General features: G+C 46.6%; 1 protein-coding gene across 1 annotated transcript in view; it reads left to right on the top strand.

The window, feature by feature from the left end:
• The first annotated feature begins 1,165 nt into the window (after positions 1-1,165).
• The window catches only part of MYO7B (myosin VIIB), a 75,019-nt gene continuing 56,360 nt past the window's right edge, over positions 1,166-19,824 (top strand). The window contains 5 exon segments of the mRNA XM_043573361.1: positions 1,166-1,183; positions 12,301-12,414; positions 13,914-14,066; positions 15,470-15,654; positions 19,128-19,249. Coding sequence (XP_043429296.1) covers positions 1,166-1,183; positions 12,301-12,414; positions 13,914-14,066; positions 15,470-15,654; positions 19,128-19,249 — 592 coding nt within the window.

Below are 19,824 nucleotides of genomic sequence, written 5' to 3'. Positions count from 1 at the left end.
CAAAGTACAAAAAGTCAGAGACAGAATTTCTGTCCTTTGTCTCCTTCCAACTCCCAACTTTACTCTCCCAAGCCAGCTGTTTTCGGGACATTAGGACAGTAACCTCTGGCAATTTTGGAATCACACTTCAAATCTTCTTGGCTGGAAAGAAAACCAACCCCCAGTTCCAATTAGAACATCTCAGGGAAAGCCTGTGGTTGGCCCTTGCTTGAGTCATAGTCTGGTTCTGGGTACCATGATTTATGTCATTGACAGTCCTTATCCGGAACACAGTTTGGACAAAGGAAGGAGAATTTCCCTGAAAAGAACAAGGAAGGCACTTCAAGCAGACCAAAATAATCAGCATCTCCCTCAGACAGGAAGAGGTCAAAGTGAAGGGAAAGGCCCTAGGAGGAGATTGGGGGCCATATTCTTATGGCATTCAGGTCCTTCAGGATCATGACCTGCCTGGATTTCAGCCTTGTATCTCACCTCTCCTCCCACAGGGTACAGCAAATTTCATGCAGTTCCAGAGGTTGATTTACCCTTTGGTGTCTGTGTACTTCATCTGATATGAGTTTGGAAGGAACACATGTGCATGCCTATACCCCTGGAAGGCAGCCAGGAGCTGGGGGCAGGTTTGAAAGGAGGTAGACCAGGGTTGGATTCCCAGCTGTGCTGCTAACTTACTGGGTCACCTGCCCTTTGTGGGATCCCATTTAACAAATGGGGGAACACCTGTGTTTTGGGGTGCTATGAGATTTATATAAAGTATGTCATGTGTCTTTAGCTATACTGCCTTGCTTACCTCAGCACTCCCTATAGTGTGTGGTGGTGAATGGCTTTCACAGGTGTCCCAAGCAGATAAAATTTGTGTTTCTGGATGACGAGGACTGTGTCTTAAGTACGTTCGGAACCACCCAGACTCCCCATGTTGAACCCAGTACTGAGTGCAAAACAGATGTTCAATAAAGATGAGATAGAAGAAACTGAGAAAGCATCTTCTCACACTTGGGTGGGACGGTGACTTATTTGTCCATTTATTCGAGAATCATTTCTTGAGCCGGGCCCCATGCAGGGCATTCGAGGATGTGCTGAGGTGCCCTCCAGGGGCTCCAAGGCAGGGCCATGAGGACTGATGATCTGCTTTTTCTCTGCTCACAGGTCGGGGGAGTTGCCACCCAAGATGTCGGCCTTCAGGCTGGTAAGAATTGCATCTATTGCATCCAGGGATTATCTGGGAATTACAATCAGCGAGAGGCAAGGAGAGCCCCTAAGGAAAACGTCAGAGACAAGGGAGTAGGAAGAACAAGACAGATTATATTACCTAAAGAAAACGAGTCTGGCCAACCTCTGGGCCTGAGCAGGTGGCCACACTTGGCGCAGTAATCCCTTACTTCTATTTAAGGCTTAAATGCCTTGACAAGGGGATTTCTCTTTTGTTGTCTCATTGCAACAGTTGCAAGGAGCTCACTCAGAGTGGATGGGAATCAAATACTGGGTCCAATCTCAACTTTGGGCTCTTCGCCATCTTCCCTCAGCTTAATAAACATTTAAGCACTCGCTGTGTCCCAGTGGCCAAGTGATGGCTCCATGTGGAAAGGAAGCAAATGCTGAGACACTGCCCTGCCCTGGAGTGGGGGGTGGGGGACACAGGCCTCCAGGCAGCTGGGGTGGTGCAAGCATGATGAGAGAAGGTTGGAGGCTGGAGGAGCCCAGAGGAGAGTCCCAAACCAGCTTGGGCATTCTTCCCTGCCCTCCACTCCACCCCACCCCTGAATTCCAACCCAAACCCAGGAAGGCTGGATAGAGAGAAGTCCTTTTTGATAAGAAAATGCCCCAGATATTTTTTTTCTGCATGCAAAGCCACACAGTGGCCATTGTCTCCTCCTGGCTGCTGGATCCACACTGCTGAGAGGGGACAGCATCACCCCACAACCAAGGGCTCCTGCAACCAAGCCCTCCAACTATCTGAGTCACAGAAAGGTGGCTAGGGTTGTCTTTTCCAGAATAGAGACAGGCTGTTCTAGGCTGGAAAGAGAACACACGTGGTTTCAAAATTCAGGCTTCAGGGGCTTTTGGTATCTAAATCACTTTAGAACTTGGCACCATTTTGGAGCATGAGGAGCATGAGTTGTAAGGCAAAGCCAGGTTTATTTCACAAAGGAATATACCCATGGGATGCATTAGTCCCAGGGGGCCCACTGGGAACATGACTAACTTCAAGCAGAGTTTAAGAAGCTACCTTTTGGGGGCATATTATGCTCAACTGCAATGGTACACCTGCTCTGTCTTCTAAGATTGCAAGTTCCTTGGGAAGACAGTGATGGCCTGATTCACCAATGGTCCCTTTAATGGGTCCTAGTGACTCCTGAATAAAGGGAAGAACCACACTGTGCTTATTCCTGACATACCATCCAGTGGTTCTACTCCATGCCCGGCACCACTCAGGCTCCTGACCCACATTATATTCCATCTTCACAACAGCCCTGGGAAGCTGCCCCATTCAATAGGTGAGGAAACTGATGTCAGTGAGGTTAAGTGACTTGCCCAAGGCCATCTCACTCGTGGAAGGTAGAGAAGGAATGAGAACCCAGTCTGTCTGACTCCAAAGGGGCTAACCATTAGGCCACTCTGCAAAACTGTGCCACAGCAAAATGCCATAACACATACCACAGACTGAGCAGCTTGAACAACAGAAATTTATTCTCTTACAGTTTTGGAGACTAGAAGTCCAATATCAAGGTGTCAGCAGGGTTTGTGTCTGGTGACACCTCTCTTTCTGGCTTGCAGATAGCCACCTTCTCACATGGCTTTCCTTCTTGTCACACAGAGAGAGAGAGTTCTCTGGTGTCTCTTCCTCTTATAAGGACACCAATCCCACCAGGTTAGGGCTCTACCTCTTTGACCTCATTTAACCTTAATTACTTTTTTTTTATTTTAATTTTTTAATGTTTATTTTATTTTTGAGATAGAGACAGAGCATGAGTGAGGGAGGGGCAGAGAGAGAGGGAGACACAGAATCCAAAGCAGGCTTCAGGCTCTGAGCTGTCAGAACAGAGCCTGATGCGGGGCTTGAACTCGTCAACTGCAAGATCATGACCTGAGCTGAAGTTGAACGCTCAACCGACTGAGCCACCTAGGAGACCCCCTTAATTACTTAAAAAAAAGATGTTTATTTATTTTTGAGAGAGAGAGAGAGAGAGAGAGAGAGAGCACGTGCATGAGCAGGGGAAGGGCAGCTCTGCACTAACAGCAGGGGGCCCAACACAAGGCTCAAACTCACAAGCTGTGAGATCATGACCCAAGCTGAAGTCGGATGCTTAACTGACTGAGCCACCCAGGTGCCCCAACCTTGATTACCATTTTAAAGGCTGTATCTCCAAATACAGTTACACTGGGGGATAGAGCTTTGACATATGAATTTAGTCTACAACAGGCTTTAATGTTTACTTTAACCTATATTGTTGAGAAAACTCAAACATGTTGAATAACTACATTATGGAAAAAAGTATCTTTTTGAAAACAATTAGCAGTGGACCCCGCCCCCCCCCCAGGCTAATAAAAATCTTTAAACAAATTTTTTAATGTTTATTTATTTTTGAGAGGCAGGGGGATCCGAAGCAGGCTCTGTGCTGACAGCAGAGAGCCTGATGACGGGCTTGAACTCGTGAACCATGAGATCATGACCTGAGCCAAAGTCAGATGCTTAACTGACTGAGCCACCCAGGCACGCTGTAAACTCTTTTGATATAATTAAAATAGGACTCGAGTTGAGAGAAATTTGATTTTTGCACTTCAGAAGTATACCCCAGGCTGGGAGTGAGGTGGGGGTTTCTCTAGCAGCAGCTGAGGGGTCCTTCCTCAAAGAATATGGCTAACTCGCTGCTCTGCCAGTTGCTTGCTGTATGACCTTGGCCAGGCTTTCCATTCTCTAGACCTTAGTTTTACCACTAGTCAGATGAACATGGGGCTGTCTGAGACTTCTCAGGACATCAGGGGCAGTGCCCTTTCTGACCCAGTGGTCCTGCTCAGGAGTGGGGAGACACAGCTACAGCTTGTGAGGTGCAAAGACCACACGCGAACTAACCACCTGTTACCCTAGTCAGCTGATACCCACTCCTCCAATCTTCCTCCAACCTCTTTCAACCTCCTCCTCCTGATTTCTCTGGCCACCTCTTAGAGACAGACCGGCATGGTTCAAATCCCAACACTACCACTTACATCTTCATGGTTAAACAGGAATAACGATACCATTGTCACAGGATTACATAGGGTCATTGGAAGTCACACATAATCCCAAACTTTGATAACAACATTAGGACCACTAGATGTTCTGAATGTGTACAGTGGGTGACAGTGGTCTAGACTAAGGAAACAGCACATGCAAAGGCCCAAAGGGATCCAGGTCATGGTGCATCTGGGAAAGTACTGGGAGCAGGTGGTAAGTGCCAGGGCTGAATCTGCTCTGTCCACTGTGGTGGTCATGAACCCCAGGTGCTACAAATATGTCTGCGTTGAATCGGGATGTGCTGTAAGTCTAAAGCACATGCCAGATCCAAGGACTCAGTACAAAGAATGTAAAATATCTCATTAAAAATTTTTACATTTCTTACCTGTTTAAATGATAATATTTTGAATATATTGGGTTAAATAACAACATTCTGGTGCAGCCACTCTGGAAAACAGTACAGAGTTTCCTTAAAAAGTCAAAAATAGAACTACTCTATGACCCAGCAATTGCACTACTAGGTATTTACCCAAAGGATACAAAAATATAGATTTGAAGGGATACATGCACCCTGGTGTTTATAGCAGCATTATCAAAAATAGCCAAACTATGGAAACAGCCCAAATGTCTACCCACCGAAGGATAAATAAAAAGTGGTGTATATATACAATGGAATATTAATCAGCCATCAAAAAGAATGAAATCTTTCCATTTGCAATGATGTGGATGGAGCTAGAGTGCATCATACTAAGCGAAGTAAGTCAGAGAAAAACAAATACCGTATGATTTCACTCACGTGGAATTTAAAACAGATGAACATAGGGGAAGGGAAAAAAAGAGAGAGAGAGAGGAAAGCAAACCTTAAGAGACTCAACCATAGAGAACAAATTGAGGCTTGATGGAGGGAAGTGGGTGGCAGGATGGGCCAGATAGGTGCTGGGCACTTGTGATGAGTGCCAGGTGTTGTATGTAAGTGATGAATCACTACATTCTATACCTGGAACCAATTTTACCATATATGTTAACTAACTTGAATTCAAATAAAAACTGAAAATAAAAAAATAACAGCATTCATAACATTAATTTCACCTGTTTTTCTTTACATTTTAAAGGCGGCCGCTAGAAAATTTTCATTTTTTTTTTAAGAACATTTTCAATTACACATGCGGTTTGAGCTGTATTTCTGTTGGACAGTGCTGGCCTTGACCACACACTAAGGATTTACAAATTGTGCATTGTATACAGCCTCCCTTTCTGGCAGCTGAGGGGATAGGATGAGTGCACTGGGCTGTATCACTTGCCCCACCCCTGAGCTGGACGGGATGGTGCTCACCAAAACCCCATGAATTGGGGAGGGGTGAGTCCTCAAACAAAAGTTGAAGTCTTTTAAAGAAGGTGATTAGGCCTTGTATTGCTCATGTATTGTTCAACCATTAGATTGTCCCTGATTTTGGCTTTGGGGATCCCATCACAAGGACGCACACACAAGGTAGCTGACTTAAGGATGAACATGTAAATAGATCTTTCTCTTTGCCGTCATCACCAGCTTCTTCACCCCCCACCCTATGGGCAAGTGAGGAAACCGAGATCCTGGTGCTGGCACACATTCTGAGCCACCCCAAGGCCCTGGGCAGAGCACGGTGTTCAGTCACATTAATGAAACCCCATCTTCCTTCCAAATGAGGACTATGAATGTTTACATATCTGTGTGCAGAGGGGCTGGGAACTATTCAATGCAGAAGATTGGTTGGAATTATTTTGAAATTTAAAGCACCTCTCTTAGATTGGCCCAGTCTCCAGTGCACAAAGTCATAAATGTTTGTTTGTTGACAAATCAATCATACCTTATCTTCAACCATACTTCATCAGATAGGGAGGGGATACAATGCCCAGGCACTGTGAGACATTCCTGAGAAAAACAAGGTCTTTGGCACCAGCAGTAACCATGCCATCTGTCCCTGCAGAGGGGACAGGCTTCTGTGGGTCTACTGATGGGCCTGCACTGGAGCTTAGACCAGGCCTGCTGCTGGAGCTCCCTTGATGACTCATCTGAGTCTTCATCTATCTGACTATATGCAGGCATAGACCATCTCTAGGTCCACCTCTTCTACTTTGGGAGAAGAAAGACGTGGCAGGTGGGCACAAGGTATCAGGGCACAGTGCCGTTTCAGTGAGGAGGCCAAAAGAGGCCACCTTTCTTGGGAGACATTAGTATGAAGGACCAGGTCTCCAGGGAGTGGGTTGTTCATGGCTTCTGGCATTTGCAGTAGTTTCTGTCTCATGCTGGGGCACTCCCACATTCTCTCCAGCAAGAGCTCTTCCCGCACCCAGCTGTCATGTATTTCCTATCACGCAGAGCAAGGAGGACTCCCAGGACTCCTCACATCTCCCTGCTTTCTTCAACTCCTCCTCCATTTCATGAGTCTCCATAGACACTCTTACTTTCTTCATGGCTGAGAGATGCTATTTCTCTTCTCCATTCTTTTCCTGATTCGGCAGCTCTTGCAGTCTTTTCCTGCTGATGGAGGTCATGAAGAAGCTCTATTTTCTGTGATGTGGCTTCTCATTTATTTCCTAGTAGAGCTTTGGCCAAATGGAGGGAACAAAAGTCATGTTCTTTGATTTCTTCTTCCAGCCCATGTGGGGCTCATGCCTCCACAGTCTGGATTGGACATGGTGCCTCTCTTGTTCATCTCTGGTTAAGGTCAAGTTTGCTGTGAGATGCCCATCGTCTGCCTTTGACTTTCAATCTTGCTTTGATGATCTGCCAGCGGCTTCAGCTGCATGCTACAATTTCATCCTCTTTGTAAGAAAGCTTCTCCGGGATCTCTGAGGTGTCTGGTATGATCTGATTCGTTCACTGGGCCCAGTATGTTGTCAAACTGGTTTTCTCTATCCTGCAGCAACTGTTCCTTGCAGTTCTTTTTTTTTAAATTTTTTTTTAATGTTTATTTATTAGTTTTGAGACAGAGAGAGACAGAGCATGAACAGGGGAGGGTCAGAGAGAGAGGGAGACACAGAATCGGAAGCAGGCTCCAGGCTCTGAACTGTCAGCACAGAGCCTGACGTGGGGCTTGAACTCATGGACCGTGAGATCATGACCTGAGCCGAAGTCGGACGCTTAACCGACTGAGCCACTCAGGCGCTCCTGCAGTTCTTTTTTAATTTGGCTTCCATTTTTATAAAATTGTACAGACATACTGTTTAAAGAATCAGTTTCCCACTGCCTCTTCCCCAGAGGTGACCACTGTCAAGCTTGCTATTGATTCTTGGTATTTCCCTCTGTGTCTGGAAAGAACAGGCTCACAGTGCTACTGGAGTTTTTGGGTTCAGGCATCATCGATGACTGACTTCCTGCCATGTAAGAAAGGCCCTAGCTCCATGAGCCTACCCCCCTCTGGGCACTCACAAGTATGCTACTCATGTCTCTGTCCTCCCCAAATTGTTAAACCTAGCTTTGATCAGATCTGCATATTGAGTTTACTTATTTTATCTAAGTAAATGCTACCCTGAAGTGAGCCAGCGTACTCTAAGCACCGTGCTTTCCTTTGCTAGACTTTGTAATTGTCTTTTCCCCACCTGCTAAGGTTTCTGTGTATTTATCATGCCTTTAACACCCCCACTTTCTCCCAGACATGTCAGTCTTCTCTCAAAATGTTCTGACTCATCAGGAGGTCAACAAGTTTCATCCTCAGAGGGAAATCTCTCCCAGAGTTGCTGACTTGTGATATCTAGACTATGTCTTGTATTTCTGAGGCACACATCTTGACATCATCTTGGGAGCTCCTTCACAGCCAGTCTGAATATGCCTTTTGTCTCTCCTTTGTACTGACTCCCTACTCCTGGACCTGAGGTCTTTCTCTTGGATTACTCCCTCATTTTGATCTAGCACATCCTGCAATAACTTTCTGAGAAGGGGTAACAACTTGCATATCTAAAATACATTTATTCACATGTGTCAGCTGGGCATGGGATTCCGTACTGGACAGAATTTTCCCTGAGAATTGTGAAGATGTTTATTCCATGTTGTCTTCTGGCTTCCAGCATTACTGTTGAGAAATCTGACACCATTCTCATTTTTTTTAGCATAATGCAACACAATTGTTAATTTAATTTTTAATATTAAATTAAATTAATTTATTTTATTTTATTTTTTAAATTTACATCCAAATTAGTTACCATATAGTGCAACAATGACTTCAGGAGTAGATTCCTTAATGTCCCTTACCCATTTAGCTCATCCACCCTCCCACAACCTTTCCAGTAACCCTCTGTTCTCCATATTTAAGAGTCTCTTATGTTTTGTCCCCCTCCCTCTTTTTATATTATTTTTGCCTCCCTTCCCTTGTGTACATCTGTTCTGTGTCTTAAAGTCCTCATATGAGTGAAGTCATATGATATTTGTCTTTCTCTGACCAAATAATTCTGCTTAGCATAATATCTTCTAGTTCCATCCACATATTTGCAAATGGCAAGATTTCATTCTTTTTTGATTGCAGAGTAATACTCCATTGTACATATATACCACATCTTCTTTATCCATTCATCCATTGATGGACATTTGGGCTCTTTCCATACTTTGGCTATTGTGGGTAATGCTGCTATAAACATTGGGGTGCACGTGTCCCTTTGAAACAGCATACCTGTATCCCTTGGATAAATACCTAGCAGTGCAATTGGTGGGTCGTAGGGTAGTTCTATTTTTAATTTTTTGAGGAAACTCCATACTGTTGTCCAGCATGGCTGCACCAGCTTGCATTCCCACCAGCAGTGCAAAAGAGATCCTCTTTCTCCCTATCCTTGCCAACATCTGTTGTTGCCTGACTTGTTAATGTGAGCCATTCTGATGGGTGTGAGGTGGTATCTCATTGTGGTTTTTATTTGTATTTCCCTGATGATAAGTAATGTTGAGCATTTTTTCATGTGTCAGTTGGCCATCTGCATGTCTTCTTGGAGAAGTGTCTATTCATGTATTTTGCCCACTTCGTCACTGCATTATTTGGTTTTTGGGTGTTGAGTTGGATAAATTCTTTATAGATTTTGGATACTAACCTTTTATCTGATATGTCGTTTGCAAATATCTTCTCCCATTCTGTCAGTTGCCTTTTAGTTTTTCTGATTGTTTCCTTTGCTGTGCAGAAGCTTTTTACTTTGATGAGGTCCCAATAGTTCATTTTTGCTTTTGTTTCCCTTGCCTCTGAAGATGTGTTCAGTAAGAAGTTGCTGCAGCCAAGGTCAAAGAGGTTTGTGCCTTGTTTTCTCCTATAGGATTTTGTTGGTTTCTTGCCTTACATTTAGGTCTTTCATCCATTTTGAGTTTATTTTTGTGTATGGTGTAAGAAAGTTGTCCAGGTTCATTTTTCTGCATGTCGCTGTCCAGTTTTTCCAGCACCACTTGCTGAAGAGACTGTCGTTATTCTATTGGATATTCTTTCCTGCTTTGTCAAAGATTAGTTGGCCATATGTTTGTGGGTCCATTTCTGGGTTCTGTATTCTGTTCCATTGATCTGAGTGTTTGTTTTTGTGCCAACCATTCTCATTTTTGAGCCTTTGTACAAAATCTATTTTTTTCTCTCTGAAAGCTTTCATGATTTTCTCTTCGTCCCAAGTATTTTGAAACTTCATGATCATGAGTGTCGATGTGGATCTATTTTTATTCCTTGTACTATTGACTGAACTTTCTTCCCCAGTTTTTTTTTCTAGAAGGCTTATGGGAATAATATTGTATCTTCAAAAATGTTTGTTATCTTTATACAGGAAGGACGATTTGGCTGGGTAAAAAGTTACTGGATTTCTTTTTTCTTTCTTTTTTCATTGTGGTAAAAAAAAAATGCCTAACGCTAAATTTACCATTTTTAAGCACACAGTTCACCATCAAGTATATTCACATTGTTGTGCAACAGATCTGAGAACTTTTTTTTTAATTTTTAAAAAATGTTTATTTATTTTTGAGAGGGAGAGAGAGACAGGGTGTAAGCAGGGGAGGGGCAGAGAGAAAGGGAGACACAGAATCAGAAGCAGGTTCCAGGCTCTGAGCTGTTAGCACAAAGCCAGACACGGGGCTCGAACACATGAACCGCAAGATGATGACCTGAGCTGAAGTCAGCTGCTTCCAGACCTAAGAACTTTTAATCTTGCAAACTTGGAATTCTGTGTTCACTAAACACTATTTTCCCTCATTCCTCCTCCAGCCCTTGGCAACCACCTTTCTATTTTCTGTTTCTGTGATTTTGATTATTTTAGATACTTCTTTTTTTTCTTAAGGCTTATTTACTTTTGAGAGAGAGAGAGAGAGAGAGAGAGAACAGGGGAGGGGCAAAGAGAAAGGGAGACACAGAATCCAAAGCAGGCTCCAGGCTTTGAGCTGTCAGCACAGAGCCCGATGTGGGGCTTGAACCCATGAACTGTGAGATCATGACCTGAGCCAAAGTCTGACGCTCAACCATCTAAGCCATCCACATGCCCCAACTCTTTTAGATACTTCTTATAGTGGAATCATGGAGTATTTGTCTTTTTGTGACTAGCTTATCTCACTTGGCATGATGTCCTTGAGGTCCATCCATACTGTACCACATAACAGGATTTCCTTCCATTTTAAGGATATTCCTTTGTATGTATACATCACATTTTGTTTGTTTATTCATATGTTAATGGGCACTTGGATTGCTTTCACCTATGGCTATTGTGAATAATGCTGCAATGAACATAGGAGTGCACATATGTCTTTACGATCCTTCTTTGAATTTCTTTGGATGTATACTCAGAAGTGGGATTGCTGGGTCATATGGTATATACATTTTTACTTTTTTGAGGAATCTCCCTATTATCTTCCCCAGTGGCTGTACCAGTTTACAATCCCACCAGCAGTGTATAACAGTTCCAGTGCCTCTAACACTTGATGTTTTCTGTTCTTTTGGTAGTGGCCATACTAATAGATAGGTTGCTCTTTTCTTGAGATCTTTTAGTTGTTCAGCTCTCTATAGGATTTGAATTTGTCCTGAACTTTCTCCTTAGAAGTGAACTCATCTTTATTTTCAAAGCTCAAAAACCTTTACTAGTATATGTCCTGGAGCTGATTTTTCTTTGTCATTATATCCTGGTACCTGATGTGCTTTCAATCTATAGATGCAAGGTTTCTTTAATATCTGGAAAGTTGTCTTGAATTATATCTTTAAATAAACTTCCTGGGTTTTATTTCCAGTTATCTTCTTTGGGTGCCCACGTATTTTTGTCCATCTTCCCTATCTATCCTTTTCTTCCTAATCCTCATTTAAAAAATTTCTCTGTCATTCAGCTCTCCCTCTCCTCCTGTCTTCAGTGATCTTTACTATGTTTATAGCAGTGGTTGTTTTTCTGTTGTTTCCAATTCTGCTTTCATTCCTGGTCCATGTTATCTCTTCCATTTCTTTTTTGAGCTTTGCCAACTCAGTTCTCATCCCTTTCACTTGTCTCAGCATCTAATTTCTGAGCTCTTGCTTCTGATCTACTCTTCAGTACATTTTTGGAAACTATGGTGAAATACTTGCCCACAACTTCCACTGTTCTCTGACAGTTTTGTTGGTTTGTTTGTTTTTCCTGGTATTAGTCACTTGCTCCTTTCCTCCTTTTGGATTTCAGTATCTTTGTATGTAGACCTGTGCTGGTTTGGGGATTACTCTTCTTTGAATGGGGTGAGCTTTCTTGGGTCAGAAGGAAGTTCATACGGGTCAATGCCATGTCACAGGCTAGCAGAAACCTATGAGATTTTAGTCTTTGCTTCTCCTCACCCAATGGGTTTCAGTCCTATAGGGCTATTCACAGGGCAAAGACTCTTTTTCCACCTCACGGTGGGACTGTTTTCCTGCAAATATGGCTTGTCTGTTTCCTAGAACCAAGGTAGGCCAGAGAATCTTCCATTGCTACCTCCCACTGCCATCCTGGCAAGAGCAAGAGAGAGTGGGAAAGGAGAGAGGGAATAAGAAGGAGAGGGAAAGAGGAGGAGGGGATATGAAGAGAGCATTGGAAAAGACGGCCCCCAGGAGAGGTAAGTCTTGAGCAGGAAAGGGAACATGGAACAGGTGTTTGACCACTGTCTTCTCTCTTCTGTCCAGGGTGACCATGTGTGGCTGAACCCCCTCCCTGCCAACAAGACCAGCGTGGCTATTGGGTGCATCATCAAGGAAACAAAGCCTGGCAAGATCTTGGTTGAAGATGATGAGGGCAAGGTCAGTGTGGCCAGGCTCTTCAGGGAGGCTGGGCCCTCTCAGCCCCACCCCAACCCCACCCCTCTAGGACCCTGAGCCCCTTTCCTCTTCTGTCACTGCTCTCCAACACCAGGGGTTTCAGAGCCCAGATGGGGGGAAACCTACCCAGTAGAACAGACCACAGTGGGGTCCTGTCATGGGGGACATCATGTATCTGTCTTGGGGAATGTTTCTATAAAGAAAGAGCAAGGAGTGAGTAGGTAGATGGAAAACTAGGCCAATTAAGGGAAGTAGGAAATAGGGAAGTGAGGAAGGGGCTGTGACAGAGAGGAGAGGGTGGCAGAAAGCTGCTTTGCCAAGTAAAGGAGGGTAAGCCTGGAGACCAGGAGGAGAGAAGGAAAGGTGTTCTTTGAGGAGAGGAGGGCCCCAGAATGTGAGGAGGAAGAAGACAAGGCTCAGCTGGTACTGAACAGAACAGCCCAGGTGAGAGAGATGTGGAAGCTGGGGTGGCCTGCAGGGTTGCAGCTCAGCCATCTGGGGGTTGGGGGGTAGCGTCAGCCAAGTGTGGTGCCATGAGGAAGGGCATGCAGGGCTAGGGGTCCAGCTCATCCCTTCAGTCCCCCTCAGGCAAACTTCTTTGCCGAGGTGATGCAGCATGGGGTATGTGGAGACTTGGCCTCCAGGGAGAAGTTTCTAGGCTATGACCTGTAAGCTGCATATTAGGGGGCCAGTAAAACATGAATGCTTATATCTTCCATTTGCAAAGTGATGTTTTACAGTTTACAAAGCACTTTTACTTGCATGCTTTTATTCCAGCCATCTGTGAGGCCCCCAGGTGATCCTGCCCCTGATCTCAATGACAGCCAAATCTGACTTCTGGCTACAAGCTACTCTGACCCTGGTCTGAAATTCACCATTAGCCCTGGCTTCACACTGACTCCTGGCTTCACACTGACGCCTGGCTTCACACAGACGCCTGGCTTCACACTGACGCTTGGCTTCACACTGATGCCTGGCTTCACACTGACGCTTGGCTTCACACTGACACTTGGCTTCACACTGACCCCTGGCTTCACACTGATGCCTGGCTTCACACTGACACCTGGCTTCACACTGACACTTGGCTTCACACTGACCCCTGGCTTCACACTGACGCCTGGCTTCACACTGACCCCTGGCTTCACACTGACCCCTGGCTTCACACTGATGCTTGGCTTCACACTGACGCCTGGCTTCACACTGACGCTTGGCTTCACACTGATGCTTGGCTTCACACTGATGCTTGGCTTCACACTGACGCTTGGCTTCACACTGACGCCTGGCTTCACACTGACCCCTGGCTCTAGACACGTCCTTTCTCCAACTGCAAACTGCCCTGATCCTCCCTCAGGTTTTCCTTGACCTCAGCCAGAGACTCAGGCCACCAGGTCAGCTGATGTGCTGAGAACTTGGAGAAGAGGTGCAGTGGTTTGGCCCATGTGGAGGCCACCCCTCAGGGGAGTCTGTGCCCTTTGTTCCAGGAACACTGGATCCGAGCAGAGGACCTTGATACCCTCAGCCCCATGCACCCCAATTCAATGCAAGGTGTGGATGACATGATCCGCCTGGGGGACCTGAGCGAGGCAGACATGGTGCACAATCTCCTGATCCGTTACCAGCAGCACAAGATCTATGTGAGTCCCCGTTTCCACCCCCTGCTCAGGGGGCTTGGTCCATGTGCACTGACCTCCTGGCTGGGGAAGAAAAAAAAAACAGGCACCAGAGGTTTGGAGACAGGCACACCTGGTTCAGTCCCCACCCACCCACCCCCACCCCCACCCTCACTGTGTGAGGTGGGCAAGGAACTTAACGCTTTTCCTTGGCATCATAATACCTTGCAGTCTCAGAAAGCTGACAGGCAGCATGCCAGCACAGTCCCTAGCACACAGTAGGTGCTCAATTAGTGCTGCCCCCCCTCCATCTGTGGCTGAGTGGAAGGCCTGCTCTGATGGCCAAGTGGACCAGAGTCCAGGAGGGTGGGCATAGTCTTATGTTCCTTCCTAAGCATTTGGCAGACACAGGGTCACTAGGCAGCAGACCCCTGCTCTCTTGTGAAGTGAGTCCTGTGATGGTCAGGAGGGCCGTGCAGATTGATGTGGGTCCTTCTCCCAAAACCTGGCAGTGGATGGGAGGCTCACCCCAGCCCTAAGCCTCATATTCTCCTTCCAATGCGATTTTCCCAGGAGACTGAGCATTCAAAACTGGCTCCAGCCCCGCCCTGAGTGAGTGTGGCCTATGAAGTCACTGCCTGCCTGGGCCTCTCCTAGTTCAAGGTGGCTGGTTTGGCTCTGAGCAGCCCTTCAGGGATGAGTGAGCAGGGGACCCCGAAAAGAGGGGAGGGCTGGTCAGGAGAGTGAGGAGGCTCTGTGGTGGAAGGGGGCAATAGAATACACTGAGTGCACACTGGCTGAATGTGATTCAGAGATCCTGGGACTGATAACGCCAACAAGCTAAAGTGAATTACAGTTTATCCTTTCCAAAGAGCTTATGCTTGCATTCTTTTATCTGGCTGTCATGTCCTTGGAGTCAGAGACATTAAACTCTCCATTCCTAAAATGAAAATTTGGATGTGGATAATCATGTGACTTGATGAGGTGGCTCTCCCTGTCCCATTCCCAGGACTAGTGGGGGCTCCAGATAACCAGGTGGTCCTGAACGGGGTCCTAGGAGGGATCAGTGGAGGCTACGCTTGTTGACCAGCCTCACGTGGTCAGGTGAGAGGCAGGTGAAGACTCACTTCATAAATTCAGCCCACTTTTATTGAGCCTTCTGAACACGAGACAGAATGCTAAACATTTAACAAAGACCTCATCTAATCTTCCTGTGAATGTACTCACCCCCAGCTTTTGTTTGTGGTGAACATCCCCATCTTTCCAGCTGAATGTCTTGTCCCCCTGGCCCAGAATCAGACCCCTCTTCCCCGCCAGACTCAGCCAGTCCTGGTAGCCCTCAGCAGGCCACACTCAAGGTCAAGGTCAGGGCCAGGCAGACCTGGCCTTCAGAGCAGAGAGCACTAACCACCTGTTCCCTTCCCCAGACATACACAGGCTCCATCCTGGTGGCCGTGAACCCGTTCCAGGTGCTGCCCCTCTACACCCTGGAGCAGGTGCAGCTGTATTACAACCACCACATGGGTGAGCTACCACCGCACGTCTTTGCCATCGCCAACAACTGCTATTTCAACATGAAGAGGAATAAGAGGGACCAGTGCTGCATTATCAGGTGGGGGGGGTCAGGCTCCCCATGTCCCTGGGGAATCACATGGGCCAGGCACTAGTTTCTAGTAAAGCAGAGAGCATCCCCTCTCCCTAAACCTCTCCAAATCAGCCTGCCTACAAGGCCTGTTTGATTTAGGGGCTCCCATTCAGCTGCACACAGCCTCCTCAAGGGCACACATCTCACCTAAACCTGCTCCCTACTGCCCCTCCACCCTGACAGGTCCCTCCAGGGCTTCCTTCCTTCAGAATCAGCTCTTCCACTGCATCAGCAGGGCCTGCACTGCCCCAGCCTTCGTGAATATTTCCTCAGACAAGGAAGGGGAAATGGGGATGGGCACTTTTAGAAATGTGACCCAGGATGGCTTCTTGGGAACACAGGGGTCAAATAGGTGATGTCTCACACACACACACAAAAATCTCTGGGCAGGCCTCAGGTGAGGACAGGGGTAGCAGCAGCTCCAGTGGGCAGCTTTCAGGTTTCTGGGGCCCAGGAGGGACATGTCCTCCTCCAATCCAGGTCCTGACCCTGCTTCAGAGGCCCTCTGCCTGGCCTGGCCTCCCTGCTTCCTGCACAGGCCCTCCTGAGGGAAGGCAGGGAGAAAGGGAAAGGAAGGGGGAGGGGGAATTTGGCACAGGGCACATTGCTTGGAGCTACAGTAGAGCCATTCATTCATTCATTCATTCGAGGGTCCACTGTGCTCTGGTTGCACACCTGTTCTGTACTAACATGGAGAGACAGCAGCAAATGAAAGGGACTAAAATCCCTACCTTATGGAGCTTACATTCTAGAAGGGGAGACAGACAATAAATAAGCCAATTTGGGGGGGGGGGGCAGCAGGTAATGAGAGCTTTGAAGAAAAGCATTGTAGGGAAAGAGGAAAGACAGTGATTGGCTGTTGTTCTAGAGGCAGGGCAGACCAGGCACGGCATCTCTGAGGATGGATGTTGGAACAGAGACCAGAATGAAGTCCTATAGCAAGAGATGATCACATTTGCTGTTCTCAGCAGCACTTTGAAGTCGATCTTCTTATTCCTGTTTTACTGTTGGGTGGGAAACCTCCCACCAGAGAGGTTGAGATCCTTTCCCAGAGACACACAGCTGCTAAGTAGGGAATTCTAACCCAGGACACTGGAAAAGAAGACAGAGAGGTATCCTGGGGTGATTTCCACTTTTCCAGAAGTGAATGGAATTATGTGCCAATGAGGGCTGGTACTTTGTCTCCCTCTGGGGCTCTGCCTGTCTGCTCTGTGTGCTCCCCATCTGCCCCTGCCCCCCCAGGACTAGGCAGACCAGCCTCACTGCAAGTGTCTGCCCATACTGCCCAAGAGCTGGGCCCCACGCTGGCCAGGAAGCTCACCAGGCCGGCCTCCACTTCCAGGACAGCAGTGCCTCAAGAAGAGGGTAGAGTACCCCGATCTGTGGCTTTTTGTACGAACAGAACCTCACTCTGAGCCAAACTTCCTTCTCCTCTTGCCCTCCCCTCCATGAAGGCCATGAGAAAATCATCCCAGCTCTCCCCTCAGCATCCCATCTCTGCCTTGGAGGGTTGTTTGGGGAGCTGGTGTTTGCGGCGAGCAGCAGAGGTCTGCTGATCAGACTGACTCAGCAGGCAGTGATTGTGACATTTTGATCAAAACTTTTTTTTTAATTAATATTTTCAGAGGAAGCAATATTTGTCTGAGATTTGTTTCAAAATAGGACAGGGTGGGAAACAAAATTGGCCAGGAATTGAAGCTGGGAATCGGACTGTGGGAGTTCCTCATGCAAGCTGTAAAGTGCAGGAGTCTCCTGGGGAACTTGTGAAAGCCTGGATTCTGACTGAGGGGACTTGGGTGGGCCTGGGAGTCTGCACTTATGATCAGGTGACAAGAAGTGCTTTCATTAGCAAGACACTATTCAGCCCCCACTTTTTTTTTTAAGTTTTTCTTTAATGTTTATTCATTTTTGAGAGAGACAGAGAGAGCAAGCAGGGGAGGGGCGGAAAGAGAGGGAGACACAGAACTTGAAACAGGCTCCAGGCTTTGAGCTGTCAGCACAGAGCCCGATGAGGGGCTCAAACTCACGAACCACAAGATCATGACCTGAGCTGAAGTCAGACGCTTAACTGACTAAGCCATCCAGGCTCCCCAAGCCTCCATTTGTAATGTTTGACATTTTCCATAATAAAAAGTAATTGATACAAAAGTGATATTCAAGCCTCCATAACAGTAATATTAATCCTATTAACCTGAGTGTGCTATGTGCCAGATTTGAGTATATTTTTAATTTAATTCAACTCTTTAAGAAACTTTTTTTTTTTAATTTTTTTTTTTTAACGTTTATTTATTTTTGGGACAGAGAGAGACAGAGCATGAACGGGGAAGGGGCAGAGAGAGAGGGAGACACAGAATCGGAAACAGGCTCCAGGCTCTGAGCCATCAGCCCAGAGCCCGATGCAGGGCTCGAACTCACGGACCGCGAGATCGTGACCTGGCTGAAGTCGGACGCTTAACCGGCTGCGCCACCCAGGCGCCCCTTTAAGAAACTTTTAAAAACAAGTTTTCATATCTCACCATTATGAAATTAATATATATTCACTATGAAAATTTTACAAAATTTCAGAAAAATATTGTTGGAAAAAATTGCTAGATACTTCTGGAAGAGACAGCTTCCCCTACCCCCTTGGTTACAATTATACTGAAGACAGTGGACATTTGTCACTTTACTGTACCTAATAGGCATTGCCCACATTTACTGAAAGCCCCATATAGACTTGGTTCTAGTGTTCTCTAACTGGAGGGACCATAACTAATCACCCCCACTTTATGGTACTTCTGATTTTCCACAATGGTTCTTTTTTAAGATTTTTTTTTTAAGTAATGTCTACACCCAACGTGGGGCTTGAACCTACAACTCCGAGTCACAAGCTCCACTGACTGAGCCAGCCAGGTGCTCCGGATTTTCTGCAATTGTGATGATAAATGAATAATACTTTAGTGAACAGAGAGCTTTGTGGAGAAAGCTTTTTCTGATTTTAGGATTGCTTTCTTAGGCTCAAGGCAGGGTAATTCTGAAGGTTTTTGATACCTATGCTGCATTGCTTTTCAAAAGGACCGATGCAGTCTCCCATCTGGCCAACATAAACTCACTGCTCACGCAGAGGATATTACAACAAGACATTGTGCCATCTGGTCCCATTCATTCATCAGTAGTTACTGAGCACTGGGCCGGTGACACTGGAATGAACCAGATACAACCATGCCTGCAAGGAGCTCCCATCCAAGCAGGGCAGAAAAGACGAACTCTCCAATAACCAATACAAAGTAGACAGCTGAGACCCACAGGGCGAATGTGGTGGGATTTGTGCACAGGGGTTTGGCGGGGAGGGCATCTTTGTTCAGACCAGAAAGCAGTCCTGTGGTGGGTCTGCAGAACAGTTAGGGGTACTGAAGAAACAGCTGGTTTATTGACTGATGCCCTGTGTGCCCTCTTCACAGTGGTGAGTCTGGGGCAGGTAAGACGGAGACCACCAAGCTCATCCTGCAGTTCCTGGCCACTGTCAGCGGCCAGCATTCATGGATTGAACAGCAGGTCCTGGAGGCCAACCCCATTCTGGAAGGTAAGTGGGCACCCTCACAACTGGCCCTCCTCCCCAGGCCCTGTAGGCTGGAAGCTTCCTGCCAGGAGGTATCCATGGGAAGGACAGTATGGGCCATACCCTTTCCACGACTCAGGTTCCCTCAGGACAGGAAAGACCAGCACGAAGTAGATGGTAGTGTGGGGGCTCCCGGGAAGCCAGAATGGGAAAGACTGATGACCTTGTAAACAAGCTTTCTTTAAGCGTGTTTTTCACGGGATTGAAACAAGTATTCCTTTTAAATAAAGACTGTGGGATGAAATCAGTTTGGCAAATGCTGGGTGTGTCTGCTTGAGCCACCAGGGAAGCAGTTGCTAAGCCTGTGTCAAGACTGTCTGTAAGAGGTCTATGAGGGGTGACCCTGCAAGATGAAGGGAGAGGTGGCAGGAACAGACAGGAAATGTCACCCAACTGGGATGCCCATAGGACACTCAGGAAAGGGAAGGTGGAATTGGCAGGATGAGGTTCACACTGCACGCAGATCTGCCCAGGTCTTGGCCAGCCTAAGGTGAAGCCCAGAGCAAAGTGCCTATATGAGTGCCCTGCACTGGGCACCG

This window comes from Prionailurus bengalensis, chromosome C1 (assembly GCF_016509475.1).
Source record: "Prionailurus bengalensis isolate Pbe53 chromosome C1, Fcat_Pben_1.1_paternal_pri, whole genome shotgun sequence".
In the NCBI taxonomy this organism is placed as follows: Eukaryota; Metazoa; Chordata; class Mammalia; order Carnivora; family Felidae; genus Prionailurus; species Prionailurus bengalensis.
The sequence above is the reverse complement of the archived record's forward strand: the minus strand, read 5'-3'. Positions and strand labels throughout refer to the sequence as shown.